Consider the following 20,127-nt stretch of genomic DNA (forward strand, 5'->3'; position numbering starts at 1 on the left):
ACTCTCCTTGCTGCAACCTCATTTCAAGTACTTGCAGAGAGCAATGAGGTCTCCCCTAACTGTGCACCATTGGCACCTGCACATGTCCTTCCATCCAGTGATCCATGCTGGAAATAGCCCACAGCTTTCTTCTAAGTCTGGGCACCTGGCATTTCCTGCCCATATGCTTGGTGAGGGACTGATTAGTAGCAGGTCATCCACACAGAACCAAAGATTGGGAAGTATTCCTCGGCCCAAAGAGTAGATGCAACTGTGCAAATCAGGTCTAGATCTGAGTCAACTTTTTTTCCACTAATTTCTTTACTGTATACTTTCCACATATTACTGGTTTTGTTCTGGGGAATTTACAGTGATCAGTCTCAAGTCCTCTTACATTTAAGGCAGTGGTAATTTTCCCACTACAGTGAGGTTCAGACACATAAACCTAAGACAAATGCATCTAATTGCCCACTGTGCTGCTTTTGTTATGATTGCCAAAACTTTGCCTAACTGCCACCATTCTTAGAAACAAAAGAAAAAGTGAGCTGACTTTGAACTGCTGGCTTAGGCTGCAAAATCTTTCAATTATTAGCAAAGTACTGGAAATATTTGATAGACCAAAATAGAAGAACTAGTCACAGGAATACCACTGCATATGAGCAAAACCTGTATTTGTTTTTGCAAGATGATTAAGAAAATAAGTAATGTTTTACTTACATTTAGATAACACATGTAGCACCTGAGCAGCAGTCTGCTGAAAGATCCCTGACTGCTGAAAATAGGAAACTGAAGAAAGGTGAAGGTCAAGAGAGGCAAACCATAGCAAGGTAGTGGTCAATATTTCTAAGATATGCTTTGAAGATACTTGAGAAGCCCCTACACAACTTTAACCACTTTTTCTATTTTTTTCCTCTGTAGAAAGAAAACTGAGCAAAGTAACGCAATATGGAAAAAGAAATTCCAGATTGTACAAAACAGGTGTAGTATTATAACATTGGTCGCATTTATAAAATAATGAAATACAGACTTTATATATAATATGAGATGATGAAATATATATGATGAAAATTGAGGCTTCTATATACATTGTTCAGTTGCGTAGTTATAACCATTGAGGATATAATAGCTAGATTTTAAAAATTGAATTAAATAACACTGAGTTGAATAATACGCTTTTCACCTGCTTGTAGCAGATCATAAACATTTCAAACAGGTAGTTTTGTATGATTCAGTAAATAGTGAATGATTTTGGAATCAAAACTTGTGTGCATAGACTAATTTTTCATTGAGGACTTCCTGTAGCATATTTGAATGAGATTTTAATCTGCTAAAACCCATGTTCTTCAACCAATTTGTTTCTCTGACTTCCTTCCTAATGCTCCTCTTTCTCAAATATCTTTCATCTCTTATTTCAAGCTTTAGCATTTTCTGTAACAACTCTTTCTTTATCCCAGAATTATAGGACTTTCTTCTGCTTTTTGCAGTCACACTCATCTTTCATGTGTGCTCTTCTATTCAAATGGTTTTCTCCTTCATCTTCCTTCTCTGCATTCTGAAACATTTTGGCTGTAACATGCTGGTATATTGAAACCCACAAATTTCCTTCAGTTGCCAAATGTAATGAACTTCTAGCAAATTAACACTAAGGATCCCATGGATTGCTGCTCAGCCATAGATACCTGTTGAGAATTGCGAACTCCATCACACCCCTTCAGCATAGTTTCCTTGTTTGCCCTTTTAGTCTGTGACTAATATTGAAAACTCTGGAAAAAATAAGAGCTTCTTTGGTCTTAAACTGGCCTTTTTACAAATCCTGCCAACTGAAAAACACTTATGGTGTTTCTAGGGCAGGAAACACTTGGGTAGCCAGATGTGCTATGACTACATATACTGGCAAGTAATTTTTAATTATGAAGACAACTACATCACTCATATACTCATTGGGAATAAAGCAATCAGTTCCTCAAGATAAAACCCTAGGGCTGTTCTGGTTCTTGTGTGTGCTCTATAGGCAGCACAGATCAGATGGCATTAGGTTTGGCTCCCTCTAGACTGTGCAGTCCTCTGCTGCTATCTCTAGAAACCCTGAATTTTCAAACACTCACATAACTTTAGTCTGCATCTTAGAATGAGCAACATACATATCTGGTGTCATGTTGTAAAAACATCATTCTCGTAGGCCATGATAGCTTTTAGGAAGAAAACTTCAGATTAAGAATATCTAAAATCCATATACCGTAGAATCATAGAATCACAGAATCATTAAGACTGGAAAAAGATCATCTAATCCAACCCCAACCCACCTCCACCATGCCCACTAACCACGTCCCTCAGCTCCACATCTACATGGTTCTTCAACACCTCCAGGGACCAATTGTTTTCTGAGAATTTCTGGAGAGTTTCAAATCCAACTGGGCTGGAATCATATTTTAGAATGGCAAACTCCTCTCCAACTGCGTACTCTACTGTACTGCAGATGGTTATTTTCCTTTTTTTTTTTTATATCTTCCCCACACCTCTTAACAGTGTAAGAATACTGTAATTTCCATCCTACAAATGGTGGTGAACTGTAATGAAAGTACATCCATTGCACAGCAAACACTTTGTCCTTTGTGCTTACAGTTTGATACAATATCCCTAAGGTCAATGGAGAGCTTCTTGTTAACTTTTTATTCATTGAAATTGGCCTCAAGTTATCCTCTCATCTGAAAATTGTGAGAATATGTTATGTTGATACAGTGATAACATGACAGCCTTATCAGTGTTCTTAGCAATCATGCAAGACTCAGTAGAAAAATAAAATTCTATTATTGTTATCTACTCAGTTCTATCTTAATGAATATTTACTGTGTTACCTGAATGGGCAGGGACTGCAGCATTTTTTAAACGGAGAACATTAGAATTAGTTGCTTAAGAAAGAGATTAGTTTCTAATTTTATATGCAGCAAAGAACTCTCACATCATGGAAACAGGTTAATTTTGATAAAAAGGCAATTAAGATACAAATAGTCTATAGGAAGGAAAATCATTATTTTTTTGCTTCTTTTTTCTTCCTGACAGTATATTAAAGGACTGTGCAATTTATTTTTACATGACAGTAGGATTACCTGATCAGCATATTTACCTTGAATTTAATGCTGCACATTGCTATAAATTTTTCTATTATGTCCATAGTTTAAAATTTTTAATATAAAATATGTGAGCCCCCTTATGATCAGAAAAACTTCTGTGTTTACGAATGTCATCAAAGACTATGGCCTGGTGGATGTAACACCTGGAAAATATCTAGAGAGCGTTGAATGTCGGTTGCTCCAAAAGTAATGCCTCCTTTTTATTTCCAGTGAAATGATAACCAATACAAAGAGCCCAATAATAGTATTTGATAGAGAAAATTCAGACCTACAAAACACTTTTTCAACACAGACACCACCATTAGCTATGCATTTCCTCCAGGAAAGAGCAAGAGCCTGCATTCCGTGCTTTAAAAATCTGCGTGAGCAGAAATGGCCCTCTGTCACTGTCTCCACTATTGAATTACACCACCCATCACCTCACTGTGCTCACATTCACTGTTTGGTCTCCAGAAACATTCAACAAGCATCGATGAATGTCAGTGGGTGCCATTTTATCCATATGGAGCAATTCAGTTACACTCCTTTACTTCCTATGCTCTCCCATCTCTCACGCAGCAGCAAAATGTACCAGAATATTGGCAGGGAGGTTCAATCCCTACTGCCGTACCACCAACACCCACCTCTGACAGCATGGCCAGCACAATAAAACAGAAAGCATTGTTTTTGGTGGAGCTTTCATGTGTCTGATTGCTCCTTCTAATAACAGTACTCTTTCATTTTTCATAAAAATTAAATCCATTTAAGTGATCCTTTACTTCTTTCTTAATTTACTATTTGTGGCTAAAAGATCTGTGAAGTTCTTATCTTGTAGCCACACACAAACAGGGCACAAATCAGACTTATCTCTGCCCACTCAAGTATAACAGCTGTTGACAGGTGCTAGTTAATGTAAAATGGGTTTTGTAATGTTTTTTGTTTTTTGTTTGTTTGTTTTTAATTATACAGACTTTTACTTTATAATCTCTCTAAGTATCAAAGACTTGAGTCATATCAAGTCATATATTCTAGCATTACTTAATTGCAACCAAGCTCTGGTTATTTTGTGGCACAGGAGACTGTTTAAATGCCAGTTATCAAACTTTCATGACAAATACAGGGAAAATAATCCAAACCACCCAAACTATTACCCTTACGTAAGAAGAAAATTGTACCAGGTGGTTTTTTTTATCTTATTGCTTACTTATTTTAGAAGTTGTTTCAGTATTGCAATACCTTTCTTTGTACAGAAAGAGGAAAAAACATACAGCTGTTCAAATTACCTCATGAATTGGACCTTGAGAAATTAGGTAGCAATTTTCATTGATTAGATAAAGTATCAGCACTCAGTGGTTAAAGATACAGTAAATTTACAGACAAAAAAAAAAGTGACAGTACTTAGAATTCCAGTTCCGTTTCTATTCCTCACAGGTTTTTCCACTGCAAAGGATCTGTTACTTTACTCATGTATTTAATATACTATACTTTATATAATATATTAATGGCATTTTAATGTATATGGATTACTGGATACTTACTGGTTATTTGCTCTATTTTTACTGATTGATAGTGTTTACTTAAGTATTTCACCTGTAAAAGATACAAAAAGTAAATTTTCTCTAACTGGTAATTTTAAATTTTAATGTTATGTGTGGTACTCTTCAGAATGCCAGCACAATATAAGTTCATTTAATATGAGATTTTTTTTTTTCAGTCTGCATGCAATTAAGGATGAGATGTTTCTTAGACAAACACTGCAACGCCAGTTACTAGCACTTAGATATACATCTCCTGGTGAAACAGTAAGTAGACACAGCAACTGGATTTTTTTTTTTAACTGTTATGTTTTTAATGAAAGTCATGCTGAGCTTTTTAATGTAGCAAGTCATAGAAGCCAGCCTATAGCATAAAGTCAAACAAATTTGATAGCAAAAATTGTGAAATGATAAATCCAACAAAGGCAGATTGTCAAGGCTGGATATGCTCAGCTGCACACAGTACAATCTTGTCTACGTAGTATGTGTACAAATATCACATACATTTTGCTGGAAAAAAATCACTGAGTTGACATAACATCTATCTACAACATATGAAAGAGTCTTAATGATAACTTTTTCAGACTGCGAATTTGAATTAAAACTACAGACTTCCCCTTGCTTCACCTGACAGAAAGTAGGTGGGGACAGAAAGAGGGATTAGGAACTACAAGACTTAGTGTATTTCTTGCTCTGTGGGCTACTCACTTTGCATATCTTAACACAGCAGGGAGTGCAGCCCCTAAAAAACTATCCATTCTCTTCCTATGAGAGTGTGTACAAATGTCAAGACTGGCATTTTTTTCCTGGAGAAGTTTAGTAGAGTGAAGTATGTCCTGGATTAAGGCACAGGACTTGCACAGATTGTTACTTCAGTTACTTCCACTGATTTTTTTCCTGATAAAGGAAGTATATCTGATATATTCATATATACAATATTAATATATCAATTTTAGTTTCAAATATATTCAACCCTCCTTGTAAAAAAAATGGACAATTCAGGAAAAGACAAGTTAAAACACATCCTTTTGATTTATAAAAGATTATAAATTGTAATTCCATATTCAATAAGAGTCAAAAAAATGTTGCATCCTTTTCAAAATCTTTTATTAATGTTGATTTCTTGCTTATCAGTTCATATGCTTAAACTACACTGCCTTAAAATGTGTTTAATATATGTCTGGTCTGTCATTTGCAGATGGTTTGCCCTATTTGCATTGAAAATGACATAAAAGGCACAAACAGGTTCAAAGATGGCTCACATTTACCTTCAACTTTGGTAAGCTTCCTCCCCCCCCCCCCCCCCCCCGAAATATAAAAGCTTAGATACGCTCTGCAGTAAATAAGTCAGAGTAGACTAATAGCTTCTAATGATCTTCAACAAGAAAATATTTCTCATCTAGCCCCCACTATATTCCCAGTCTACTTGAAAGCAGAAAGAAGACACAGGTGAATTTCTTAGGCTTCTAAACACAACAAAAATGGCCAGTGTTTGAAGACAATGAGTTTGAAATCTTTGATGCAACATACCCTATTCCACAATTTAAGTATTTGTTTCTAACTCTTTAGTACATACTTGAACATAATCGTATTTCTCCAGATACTTTTTCCAGCAAACCTTCCATGTATACAGAGCTTTTGGGGTCTCCTCCTTTAGAGATATTCAAAATTTGTCTAATGCTTTCCTGTGCAACCTACTCTAGGGAATCTGTATTAGCAGGGGTAGATGATCTCCAGAGATCCCTTCCAGCATAGTTCTTCATGATTGTGAGTAGTCCTCTCTTCCCATGAAAAAAAGAGAGGAACGTAATGCCATTTCAATATGGAATTCTAATACCACCACTAAACTCTATTTAAAGAGCATTGACATTTACCTTTTCTTCTAGCATCTATCAAAAATACACTACAACAACAAAGATGCACTATTATAATACTAAACCCTCTTCTTTTCAATATCTCTATATCTTTAAAGTTATTTAATAGTGATTGCAGTTAAGCACAATATTGTTCGCTCTCTCTTAGGAATGTTAGTTAATGGTTTATTTAAAAAACAGGACCATTCTGAGGGCCTTTTGTTTATTTGATATATGGTATAATAATTTATTTACCTTTAGGTTCTTTCTCTGGCAAGATGCTTAGTATCAATATCCATATGCAGATAGCACTGTTTAATTCAAGAGGCTGTGCTTATGTCTAGAACAATCTACACATATCTAAATGATTTGTTGTAATTTTTGTATTTATTTCTGACTACGTAAATATAGAGAATTGCTACCTTTTCTACATTTTTTATCTGTAAATGCATGAACATCACTTAAACATTTCCCTTTGGTTTTGTTATACACTCCAGCATACAAGTTTTTACTTTGAACATTGCTGTACTCCTTGTATTCTGTTTATGGAGCTCTTCTTCAGCTATTCTGATTCTGTATGTACAAACTACATTTATTTTTGGATGAGTTAGAGGTATCACAAGTGTGTTGATCATTCTGATAGACTTGACCCTTGGACAGTCCTAATTCTGGAAACATTTAGTTGCCTCTACTGTTTTGCAGTTAGCATTGACTGTGTTGTGATCAGTAAATAACAGTGATAATAGCAGTGATAAGGACAACCATGAAGAATACATTGTATGTCACAGTATTTTGTGAACAATCAGATTTTTCTTTCTTCCAGTTTGAAGTTTGGTGAAACTGGGAAGAGAGCTAAGTTAGTCCTGTATGCTTTCGGGGCATTAATTCAGTCAGTTCCTCCCCATGTGGAATGCTACATTCAAAGTGATTCAGATCTATTACATTCTTACTGGAGATGACTGCCCAGTATACAAGTGGAGAATTCTTTCAGATTTGAGGCAAAAAGTTCTTTAATAGCAAATTTACATTTATCTCAAAAACACAGCTATCTTATTCAAGACACAGGGGAGGACTTGCAGGAATCCTCTAATATATACATGTTAAGCAAGTAGGGATATTTCAGATGCTTGTTTGTTTATGACTGTATAATCAATGAATATACAGATGTCATAATTATGAAATAAACAAGAGAGTTTGGCAAAGCAGATCATAATAACAAAAAGAGAATAGACAGAATACTTACCCACATCCCAGGCTCACTGCAAAAACTCCAGAGGAAGGATCTCCAGAAAAGCACCTTTCCCACTGGCAGTCAGCTCTTAAATGGGTCTAGGAGAGGTGCAGCCAGGCTCCACCCCTTCCGGCAGCACAGGAGAATTGCCTTCACCTGTGCTCCCATGGCTGACTCAGTGCTCACCTCAGGTGATCAATCAGAGGTTCAGACTGTGATTCAGCAGTTCCCATACAATGGCTCTTCTAGTTCCAAATGTTTTATCATTCAAAATAAGAGCACCCTTATTATGCAAGTCTCTTCATGAATCAAAGATAAAACACATTACATAGAACTATGTGAAGTATATGAAGCTGTATTTGTTACATTCAACAGATGATACTAAGTACAATTAAACAGTTATAGAGTTAAATAATACACAAATAAATAGACTTGAAATTCAGGTTATAAACTGTTTTGTTTTTCTATTTTGTTTTTATTATTTTTATTTTGTTCTTGTTTTGTTTTGTTTTTAACAGGACCAAGATTAAAAACATTGCTGTGCTGTATTGCTTTTTCATACCATTTGTTGATTGTTAATAGAAGAAGCCACACAGTAATTCAGTTTGATTCTTTCAGCGCAAGAAGAATGCAATCTTCTAGCAGTTTTGCCTCATGAAGTCTTTCTCTTACTAGATCTCCCAAACAGATCTGTGCAAATATAGGCAGTTTGGATGTTTCTTTTGTGGCAAGCTCTGTCTATTGTCTGTCATTTTGCCTGAAAAGAATTGCTGCTACCATTTTAACAAGTGTCGATCTTTGCGAAAAAGAGACGCGAGAAATTGAACCCACGTCCCACACCGTTGCCAGCGCCCCCAGCCCACACCTACCTGAGGCCGTTCCCTCCCCCCACGCCGCGCTTCAGCACCACTGACAGCTCCACGGCCGCACACGGCCGCGCACCGACGGCCCGGCCGTAGAAGCGATCGCTGGGCGAAGCACCCGCTCCGGGGGGGCTTCCAGGTCAGCCGTGGAAGCCGTGGCCTTGCCGTCCTTCCTTTCCAGCGGTCAGCCAGCCTCTCAACCCTGATTAGCGCCTGTTATCAGAGACCCGTCTGCACACAGCCAGGGGATAGTACCTCTGATACGTGCTGATGTAGTTTTGTCGGAAGGTAGAATGGCAGTCCGCAAAGATTGCATGAGTTCTAGTCAGTGGGAAGTTATTTAATGATCTTAGCTACCTTTTGTTGTTGTTGTTTTAAAAGTACGTGATAAACAGATGAATTTGTGTGTGTGACATGATTGCTTAAATGTCCTTTTTAAACCTGTACCTCATTTATTTCTTGGCTATTCCTCTTAAAGGCGTGTGCTTGAACAACTCCCTGGGCATTAGCAACTGGGCCTTTCACAGACAGAAGTGGCACCTGTGCAGAATTCAGACTACTCTTGAGTAGCTTCCCACTACAGACCTCCTGGTATGCACATGAATATTTTGGAAATGCTTATGCTTTTTTTTTTTTTTTTTCCCAAAACTTAAAGATGATACAATGTAATTCTTGCAGAGGTTTAAAACAGTATTATTCAAATGAATAAATGACTTTTGAAAGTTTGATACCATTCATCCAGCTGTGCACTTCAGCCTACTCATGCATAAGTGCCCTCTACTTTGGATTGGGTTGGAGCTGACATTTGTCTAGTTTTAGTTTTAATCTCTATTTAATGTATAAGCACAGACAGAAGAATACTGGCAATGTATATATTTAAGTATTAACAAAATGTGCATAAAACTCCAATGCATTAAGGCATAAAACATTAGAAGTCCACACCTAAAGGCACTTCTTAACAACTTAAACCTGCTCAGGGTCCAAGATCCCTCGGAGTGCTTTAATGAAATGAATGAGCCCCAGTGAGGTCAGTCATCCCTTTAGAGGATGATCCATAAACGTAGCCATAGAGTCATTCCAACCAGATCCTTTGCATTGCAGCTGGACTGATAATTAGCATTGGTGTTTTGTGTAAGAAAGTCAAAATACCTGTAAACCATAGTTCAATTAAGCTATTTACTAAATTTGCCATTAAGAAAGGATGATAACTAAAGATCAGCCTTCGGGAATGACAAAAGGAAGTGCACAACACTGGAAGGTGAAGTTTTGCCACAGTGTTTACTCCCATTACTCTTGTTTGAAGATGATAAAACTGAACACCTACAAACATCTATGCTTTCCATTGTACAGCGTCCACTGCTGTTGGTTTTTATGTACTCAGGGAGATTTTTCTCACAGTCTGGTGTTTGCATCTATTGACTTTGTAATCTGTAGACAGACTCTTAATGAGCAGAAAAGACAAGAACCACGGAGATAAACCCTTAGAATAACAGTGAGCCTTTACAGCTTGTCAGCAAGAGAAAGCTCAAACATAAATATCTGATTTACAGAAGTAACACAACTTATTTTGATAGATTACATTGTTTCTGTTTCAAATTACTCTGTCAAAAGGGGAAGAAAAGGTTAAGAGGTCATATTTTTTAAAATGCTTGAAAGGGCTCTTTCAAGGGTTTGGTTGGTTTTTGGTGTTTTTTCCACAAATATCAACCCTATGTTTAATCAATTATTCATGGTGGTGCATAAGCTCTACTTTGCCTGCCTGTCAAAGGCGCTGATTTTGTTAAATTCAGTTCTAGAAGCCCCCTCAAATGGGCAGGAACAGGATCTAAAGACCCCAGAGGCGGGCTGTGGACCGGAGGCGTTATTCGATGGTTTTCCTGTTGAGCGAGGTTTTCTTTGTTCCTTTGAGTCCCTTTTCGAGAGTAGGGGACTGGTAAGCAGAAGGGAGTTCAAAGTTTGTCTTTTTTTTTTTTTTTTTTAAGTTTTAAACAACGAGTATCCATCCCGACGAGAGGTAGTCGAAGACATCGTATTCACACAGTTTAACACGCGTCAAAAGAACAGAAAAGATTCTCCTGGCCGCGTGGGGCTGAATCAGCTATCCTGGCCATCAGCGCAGCATCCCCCGCGTGCCTGCACACCGCAGACAAACCCCTCTGCTACTCCCACACCTGGAGCTGGTGCACGGCGGACAGCAGGGCCGGCTGCGGCCGGGGCCCGACGGGGACGGGGTGAAGGCACTGCGCGGGTCCCGGCGCCGCCGATGCGCGGTGCGCGGTGCGGGCGGAGCGCGGGCACGGCCCTGCCCCGGGCGCTCGGTTCACCGGCAGCCGGGAGCCGGAATAAATCACAAAGGCACGTTTAACGTTAGTGACTCTTTAAATGGAATTTTTCATTCAAACTTTGTCATTAAAATAGAAAGGCCTTTTGGCCGTGACCATACGAGCATAATAAATCGTATATGTTTGCGATACTGAATGAATCTCGCCCATATGCTGCGCTGCAAGGCTACATGAATGAAGCATTTACCAAATCAGGCCCACCACATTAAACAGAAAAACAATCTTTATTCATGGTAACTTATCAGTTACAATTAATCAACCTCGACAATAGAAATTCTGATGTGTTCAAGCAACTTGAAAGCAATAGGTCATCTCCAGGGCAGCCATGTTGTGTCTTTGTGCCTATGGCTTCGAACAAAGCAACATCTCCGATAAATGTACATCCCCACACACATGTGTGCGCCTCCGTGGATAAATATCTCGGCACGCCGAGGGCCGCGACGTACGCGCACGGCTGCGCGGAGAGTGTTTATCTTTTTGTCATACAAAAAGTAATTGTTTTCTAGTATTTTTTGAGCTCCGCAAGTTTAAACAAAAGCAAAGAAATTTCCATTGGATGACCATCCTTTCAGTTTCTCTGCTGCTATGTGAATAGCATTGTGCAAACCATTCCAACGGTATTGAAAAGGGGTAACCATTGGTTTGATTTGGTTACACGGTTTCGTAAAGAGCTCCCTCCCACTGCCTTAGGGTCTGTGAAAGGTCCGTGACCTGTTTAGAACTGCCGAGGGAAATGTCATGTCGCCCCTCCCAAATGGGAGTATCTGCATTCATTTGATCAGTATAAAAAATGATTGGGGATGGCGAGATCAGGGCTTTTGAATCGCAATTTATAGCAGTTTACAAAAATGCACATTGTTGGAAAAGAAAACATGGAAGTGTTGCTTTCTAAATTGCATTACCTGTGAAATGTCATTAGTCTTTTTAGGATATCGCATCCTATTTTTGTGATCTCGGAGAGAGATTAAACGCAAGAAGTTCGGTGTTCGCCCGGGATAGGAGCGCACACGGCGCTACCGGCGCTGCGCGGCGACTTTCGCCGTCACAAAACGTCCCTCGGTTCTGCCCCGGGCTCCGCCCGCGGGTCCGCTCCCACCGCGTCGCTTCCCGAGACCCCTCCGCCCCCGGGGGCGTCCGGCCGTGCGCGGGGCTCAGCCCCCATCTCCCGACCGCCGCCTCCACGCCCGGCCTCGGAGTCCCCGAGCGCTGAATTTGTTATCCTCCCGATTGCCCTCGCAGCCCCACACCTCGCAAAAACCAAACGCGGGGGAACTTGGACGCTGCATTTAAACCATCCGCCCTTGAACGCGTCAGCTCTCTCACGCGGAGGTGGCCGTCGGGGGGTCCCTGCTCTCCCGTTCCCTGCCTCTGCCGGGCGGTACCGAAGGCGTTCGGCTTGGAAACGGGAGCGGGGGTGAGCGGCGGGACGGGGCCCCGGCGGCACCCTCCCTCCTCCATTCAACGTGGGATCCTCAGGAGCAGGGGGATTCCCTCTCCTGCTCTCGGGGTGCCTGGCCTCGGCTGGTCCTCCTGGGGGCCTTTGCTCTTCGGGAGCCAATCGTTGCTCGCCGAAAGAGAAGCCTCACTGAGAGCGGCCCCCTCCACTCCAGAGCCTCCAGACCCGGACGTGTCATCCTTGACACCGGGCAAAATTTTGGCGATGCCTCCGCTCCGGTAGTTTTTGGGTCCCGTAGCGGTCGCCCACGGCCGAAGCGCTGCAACGGGGCGGATAAATTATCGGAGGAGTCAAAGCCTTGAAGGGCTTAATTGGGAAACGCGGCCCCGGTTCCAACCAACGTCCGTACAATTGCACACTGCAGTCCACCATTATTCGAGCTTCATCTACTATGCACTATATACCACCGCCTCCAAAGGATTGTTGCCCTAGAAACTTGTTTTAAATCTCCAGCTATATATCAACACCTCGTTTTAGCAGTCCTTGGCTGAATTACAGTTACACAGTTTGGCGCTTCTTTCAAATTTCCTCCCATCACTTTGGCCAAAGAAAGGAATTTTTCTCCTTTAGAAATGAATTGGCTTAATTAGTAAGTAGATTAATGGCAATTGCTGGTGAGTTGGTTTCCAGCAGAGTTTCACCAGAGAGGGTTAATCGGAGTCAGGTCTGGAATCTTTCCCAGAACTGGCTGCCAGCCATTTCCGTCAACCAATCAGCCCCTAAACAAACGCCATCCGCCGAAATGCGGCTTCTTTCTGACTGTCACCCGCCGGAGCCGCTGCCCCGGGCGGACCTCGCGGAGGTTCGGAGCGGAGCGCCCCGCGCGGGGACCGCCGACCGCGGCCGCTTCCCCAGACGCTCGGGAGGGAGCGAGGGAAGGCGCGCTGTGCGCACGGGCATCCAGCGAGCGCATAACCCGCACTCGGCACCCTCCTTGCTTTTCTGTCCTGAGATTTTCCCCTCTGAGGAGCTGCGAATTCGAGGCAGAACCCATTACTAACAGCGCGGGGAGGTTCGCAGCGCTTTCCCAAAGCCCAGCGGATTCCTCGGACAGGGGCGGGCGAGAAAACCGCCGCCGCGGACTTTGACATCTTTTTCAGCCTTTCCGCCGATCTTTTTCTATACTGATAAAATGCATTCATACTTCGGCTCGCAGCTGCATTAGTCTTGCGAAAAAAAAAAAAAAAAAAAAAATCCCCGCTGAGAAATGCATATAATAGGAAAAACAGATCGGTTGGACAGCGGCGTAATTAATGCCAGAAGGGCCGAGGCCGGTTTCATAGCTTGTCTTTTGAGGATATCGAGACGAGACCTGGTGAAAAATGACGCATGCTTTAACATTTCAGAGAGCTGGCAACGGGCAGCTCCCCCCGTGCCCCCTCCTCCTTTTTTAACTTTATTCCTCGGAACAAAGGGGTCGGCAGAACTAGCTAGGTTGTAATGAGTCCTGTGTCCCTCGCACATTGAGTGCATCATGGAAACATATTGTATCGAAATAGTTCGGAGGAGAATACTGGGGATGAAAGAGAAAGGGTGCTTTGATCAGCTCCCTGGGGTCCTGAGTGCGCGCAGACCGACTGCAAGGCCGCATTCAGCTCCAGCGAGACACACTTACAACGCCATTCAAAGAAATTTGCATATCTGTAATTTATCACATTGGTCCCGAACATTTTTGCAAGGTAAATAAAAGTTGGCTGAATAAAAAATATCAATCATCACGGAGCGGAGCGAGCGGGCGAGAGAGGAGGGCCGAGGGTTTATTCAGCCCCGCTCCGATTGGAAACTTTGTCGGAACGCGGAGCAAAGCGGCCGCGGAGCTGTGCGCGGGGCGATGCGTAGCTCTGCGCTGCCCTCCCTGCCCAGGGCCGCTTCCCCCCGCGACCCCGCGACCCCGCGACCCCACGCCCGCACTCCGCGCCCCTCGAGCCGTGCCACCGAGCCCCTCGCGGAGCCATTCGGCTCCACAGAACGGGAAAAGTGAGGCGAGGGTGTAAAAACCAACTCCGGGGAGCCCCCCCCGAGGCCCCCGCGCCGGCCATTGTTCGGCAGCGAAACCGCCACCGGGATCTTCAACTTGACCTTGGAGAGGGCTCCGCGCCTTCGCCTCATCAGTCACCCGGCGCGCTGACAGCGACGCATTCGCGGCATTGTCGCAGCGGGGCACGGGCAGATCCGTCGGGGCCGGGACGGGACGCGGAGCCGCGGCTGCCGAGCGGCCGCCCCTCCTCAGTGCGGGGCGGTGGCGGGCAGCAAAGGACGTGGCGAGCCGCCTTCGTGGTTAATTGCGGAGCAGGCGCGTCTCCGTGACCCCGAGGACGGCTCGGGGCAGCCCGCCGAGGTGCTACAGGCACCGCGGAGCCTCCCGGCTCAGCCGCCCGCCCCGTCGGGGCGCGCCTGTAGCTACCCAGCCGCTGCCACCCGGCCTTGCCCCGTGTCTCCGCGCTCCACCACTCCACCACGTCCTTTTTCTTCCAAACTCTGCCGGCCTCGGCCAGGCACATGCGGGGCTGCCCGAGAAGCGCTGAGCACCGAGGGACGGCCTCATTGCCCTCCTCCGGGACGCGAGGCATCCCCTGGGGCTGGGTCGGCGCCGTCGGGGGAACACCGCCGTGCGCCGGGAAGCCCCGAGGCCGGGCGGCGGATTTCCCTAGTCCAAGGCTCCGACCGGGGCTGGAGAGTGGCAACTGCAGTGCTGAGTGGCCGTTCTTGGTCCCTGTGGATTCAGGAGACGAGGGGGGGGGCGGGGGAGTCCGCCGACGCGTCCGAAGAAGACATTTCCCAAAACCGCCTCTGTCCCCTGGGCGCGGAGTTCCTCCACCCGGAGCTCGCGTCCGCCCGGCGCGCACCGCGGAGGCACGGGGCTCGGGATCCCCGTCGGGGCGCGAGGTGGCGGCGGCGTGAGCCCGCCCGTGCAGTCTCGGGGCCCGGGGAGACTCCGCCCGAAGGGGCCGCAGGTTCGAGTCGCACCACTCCGCCTGAGGCTGGCGGTGCGGCGAGGGCCGGGGGCCCGGCCGGGGGTACCCGGAGGGTCAGAGTGTAGCCTGGCTGAGAGTCCGGAGAGTCCCGGAGAGTCCGGGACTGCCGCGAGAGGGGCCTCTCTCTCCCGAGACCTGAGCGACGTGGTCGGGCCTCCCCGGGCTTCTCCAAGCCGCTCGGCGTAACGAGCTGCGCCGAGCAGGTGCACGGGAAAGCATCGGGACCGAGGTCGCCGGGGCAGCGGGCGACGGCGGGGACCGCGGGGGCCGCTGTGGAACGGGCGCTCCCGCGGGGCCCCCCGGGGCGCGGCTCCTCGCCGCTCTGATAGCCGCCACGCCGGCCGCCGCCGAGCCGAACGCTGCCTCCGGAGCCCGCGCCGCCACCCCAGGGACCGCACGGGGGGAGCCCCGCTCCGCTCGGCGGGGCCGCCGCCAGACGGGGCCCCGCGGCGCGGCTCCGCGGCTCCTCGCCGGGAACCGTTCGGGGCCGCCCTCGGCGGAGCCGCCGCTCCCAGGCGCCGCCGCCCTCGCCCCCGAGGCCGCCCCGCAACCGGGCCCCCTCTTGGAGACCTCCATGCGCAACGCGGAGCGGCGGGCAGGAAAGCCCCGCCGACGCCCCCCGCAGCCGCCTGCGGGGGCCCCGACGGCGGCGGGGCGGCGGCGTGGGCCGCGGCCGGGAGCCGCCCCCGACACGGGGCCGCCCCGCCGGGCTCCTCCCGGGCGCAGGGGCGGCGCGGGGAGCGGCGGGGAGCGGAGGGGCGCACGCGCGCCCGCGCGGGGTCCGGACCCGCGGCGGGGCGGCTCGGGGCGCGGGCGCGGGGCGGCTCGAGGCGCGGGCGGGCGCGGGGCGGCGCGGAGCGGCGCGGGGGCGGCTCGGGCCCCTCGGTCCCCTCCGGGGAGGCCCCCGCGAGCGGCGGGAGCGGCGCGCTCGGCCCCGCCGGGCGGTCTCCGGCGAGGCTCGCGGCGGCCGGGAGCGCTTCATTTACAGCCGGAGCCATTCATCCCCCCGCCCCTTTGTTCGGTCTGAAAGTAATGCCGTGAATTAAAAGAAATGACAATATTTCGTATCTGCTTGAAAGTCCACGAGAAGGGCCCTTGAGCTTGGCAAAAATCAGGCGAATCATTCATCGTGCCACCCCGCACCTGTGGGCTTGGCATTGAAAACCCCGCGGACCTATTCCTATTAAACTTAATTATTCCCCAAAGGCGCACAATGGTTGAAATGGAGCAGGTTGGAGTCTGTTTATTGGTCGTAAATGTTTTTCTGAAGATCTTCTGAATCTCATTGTTAGCTCGTTGTTTGAGGCTGCCCTCTTTCTTTCAGACTAGAGTAGCCTTGGACTTTTCAATTTTCAATCGTAACATCTGCTTAATCGTACGGATCAAAATATGGAGACACAAAACATATGTAATGGTTGATTTGTTAAATCCTGGTAATGAGTTATTAACAAGGGAAAACAATGGGGCAGGATGGTGAGAGCCTTATGGTAACAGAGTCACTTTATGTAACGCCTGACGTTTCCCTTCTTGATAAATGGAACTAAGGTCTGAGCGCCAGGTGATAGCAAGAAAATCAATGTCTTTAGGGGCCAGCCCCGAGACTTTTTTTCTATGTGAAAAATTAGGAGACGTAAAATTTAATTGGCCGATCAGGGGAGAGCAGTGGTCTTAAGTTTAATTGCCAGTGGGCTCAGCGAGGGAGACAAAACAAGGTTCGGGCCTGTTTGTTTGCTCGCGTCCCAGCCCCGAGTCCAAGTGTATCATTGAAAATGTGTTTTATTATAACACATGTCATGCTTTACAGTTCCCATATTGTGTAAAGACAATGGTTAATGGTACATTAAAGACAAGCAAACCATGCCAACACGTCTTGGACACATTGTAAGGGCCTCTCTCTTTGCTCGCTTTAGGCAGCTGCAGTCCAGGACCCAGAAGCACAAAAAGAACAAGTTTGAAATACCAGGTGCATCCGAGAGAACCACGACAGGGATTGATATGTTATAGCCCAGGACATGAACCTAGCAATAAAGATATCATTGCGATTGTTTGCGGCTTCCACGCCATGTAAAGCCGGAGGCGCCGGCGCAGGCTGCTTGCTGGCAGCGAGGCTCGGCCTCCCCGGAGTCCCCCTGCGCCCTCCGCCAGAGCCGAGCACCTGTTGGCAGCCCCCGGCCCCTCCGTGGGAATCGCCTCCCGCCCGCGCTTCCAGGTCCCGGCGGCGCGGAGCGCTCTCGAGGCGTTCCCACCGGCTGCGGCACGCCTTTGGAAAGAGGGAGATTTACCCGGGGACACTCAACTGGTGTTTGTCAGACCTCGCAGCTGGCACTCGGTGCCCGCGCGGGGTGCGTGAATGCGAGCGGCGCCGCGGCCGGGCCGGGCGGCTCTGTGCGGGGCGCGGGCGGGCAGCGCCGGGCCTGGGAACCACGCCGGGGGCCGCGTTCACGGTGCCCCGACGGCCCCGCGCCGCGCACTGCGGGAGGAGCCGCGCCGCCCCGCCCCGCCTCGGGGTGCCGGGCCGGGCCCGTCGGTGCCCCCCATTCCGCTGCCGGCCCCGGGCTTTGTGTTTCCTAGCGGACCCCTCGGGGCGGGCCGTGCACCCGGGCTTCGGAAGCTCGGACGCCGGGCTTGCGGGGCAGCGCGGGTCCGCACGCCGGGCTCCCACCTGGGAAGCGGGGCTCTCGCGAGCGTCTCTCCCCATCCCGTCCGACCGGGCTCGGGATTCTTCCCCCCGTTCCCCTCTCTACAACCCCGAGGTTGCCCCCTCTCCTCCCGGAACGGACCCCCTTGGGGCGCCGTCGGGGCAGCGCGGCTGAGGACGGGCGGGCGGGCGCCGCCGGTGCGCTGCGGGACTCCCCGTGCGGGGTACGACGGGCATTTATCGGCCGGGGGGGGACGATGGCCGGCGCTGCCCCCCGTCGCGGCCGCTGGAAGAAAAGGGGCAGGCGGGCGGTAGGAGTCGAATGGCCGTCACTCGCGGCTGCCCCACGCTGCCCCGCGCCGCGTCGCGCTGCCCACCCGCAAAAGTCCAGCGTTGCCCCGAGGTCGTGTGCGGGAGCGACCCGGGTCCGCCTGCTCCCTCCGGGCAGGGGACCCGCACGGGCCCTTCGGCCGCCCCTTCTGCTGCGGGATTCTGTCGCAGAAGCGCGGCGCTCGGGTGAATGGATGCTGAGGAAGTCAAAAGAAGCTGTCAGTCTCTTTGAAGGTCGCGTTTAAAGGGACTTGGCAAGTCGGGACGGGAGAGTGACAAGATAGAGACCCTGGTGTTCTCCCCGCGAGGGCCGGCTCTTCCGCTTCATCTGCACCATACTAAAGGATGTGTTGAAGCATTGAATCACAAAAAAAAGTGGCACGCCGAAGAAAAGGTGCCCCATAACAATGATTGTAGTGTTTTAATGGTGGGATACCGCATCGCCACAGCCAATTGAGATGGACGGGGCCATGCACAGAAGGAAGCGGTACGACACTTCCATAACTTATAATTAAGGCGAAGTCCGACTACCATTTGACTTTCTAATGAGTGTAATGAGATTACATGCCTGATGGAAGCATTTGTGCCAAAGCGACTTTCTGTGTTTAATGAGGTCCTAATACAGGACAAGATCGAGTTATAGGTCGGTGCTTTTCTCGCTCAAAGAGCTCCGTTTAAGTTCAACGCCGCCAGTGCCGCCTCCCTCCCTCCCTCCTTTCCTCCCTCCGCCGCAGGACCGTGCGAGGCTCGCAGCATTGCAGGATCCGGGGAAAACGAGCAAGGAAATAAGCAAGAGCTTTCCCCGGGCCGCGTTAGTGTGGGTAAGTAGCTCCTCTAATTGCTATTGGAATAGATCCATGCCATCCGCGCTAGGGAACTAAATGTGTCTAACTAGGTTAATGCAATTAGCATGCATGCAACATATTGCTCCCACTTTGCGGCTGCTTTGAAAAAAAAAAAAAAAAAAAAAAAAAAAGCGAGAGATGCCCTCTCTATGATGATGAGTAATAATTACACCTCGGCTCACCAGGTCCATTCCCATCCGCCTGTCCCTCCCCGGGACAGCGCTGCTCCGGCCTGGGCCGGGCATCTGGGGCTCCCGGGGGCCGTCGGGGCCGCGCCGTCGGGGCAGATCCGCGGGTGCCACGGGAAAAACAGCACCTGCGGAGCTGGGCTGAGCCCCCTCCCCACCCCAGGCCACGCTCGGCCGCCCCTCTCCTCCCCCTCGGCCCTCGTCGGCGGCATTCGCTGCACCCCCCCACCCCTTCCCCCCCGCCCCCCGTCCCAGGGCAGGTGCAGGGCCTGGGCCCCCGACCGCCCTCCGGCACGCTGCAGCTACCAGAGCTTCTCTGCCACCGGTTGCCCGCCAACTTCCCTCCCGCCACCACCCCCACCCTCCCCCGCCTCGTTTCTGCGGTGTCCCCGAGGCGAGGGGAACGGGGGCCGTTCCGCAGGTGCGGCAGTGCCCTGTCCCCTTCCCCGGCACTTTTGGGAAGAGCTTTGTCCGCCTGGAGGCGGGAGGGGGAACGAGAGCCTATCGCCGTGGCCGGGAATGAGGCCGCGGGGGGGCAAACCTCGCAAGGGAGGTATTGCGGGACCAGGAGACGTCCTGCTGGAAACCACGAGCAGAACGAAGGCTTTGAAAGGACGGGACCTCCTGGAAACAGACAAAGACATCACTTGGAAACACTTCAGGAGGGGACGTCAGGAGGGGTGGAGAGAAAATAGAGAGTGCCCCCCTGCCGCCCTCCGGCACTATAAGGGCGGCCCCGGGCGACAGCAGAGCCGGAGCGCTCTCCACAGCCACGCTGCTCG

The 20,127-nt window shown here is 48.5% G+C and overlaps 1 protein-coding gene across 1 annotated transcript in view; it reads left to right on the forward strand.

Moving 5' to 3' along the window:
* Positions 1-6,120, forward strand: part of C6H10orf67 (chromosome 6 C10orf67 homolog) — a 44,661-nt gene extending 38,541 nt beyond the window's left edge. Inside the window, 5 exon segments of the mRNA XM_085227267.1 lie at positions 703-806; positions 898-957; positions 4,804-4,891; positions 5,823-5,903; positions 6,028-6,120. Of these exon segments, the coding sequence (XP_085083393.1) occupies positions 703-806; positions 898-957; positions 4,804-4,891; positions 5,823-5,903; positions 6,028-6,120 (426 nt within the window).
* The last annotated feature ends 14,007 nt before the right edge of the window (positions 6,121-20,127 follow it).

This window comes from Meleagris gallopavo, chromosome 6 (assembly GCF_905368555.1).
Source record: "Meleagris gallopavo chromosome 6, MGAL_WU_HG_1.1, whole genome shotgun sequence".
In the NCBI taxonomy this organism is placed as follows: domain Eukaryota; kingdom Metazoa; phylum Chordata; class Aves; order Galliformes; family Phasianidae; genus Meleagris; species Meleagris gallopavo.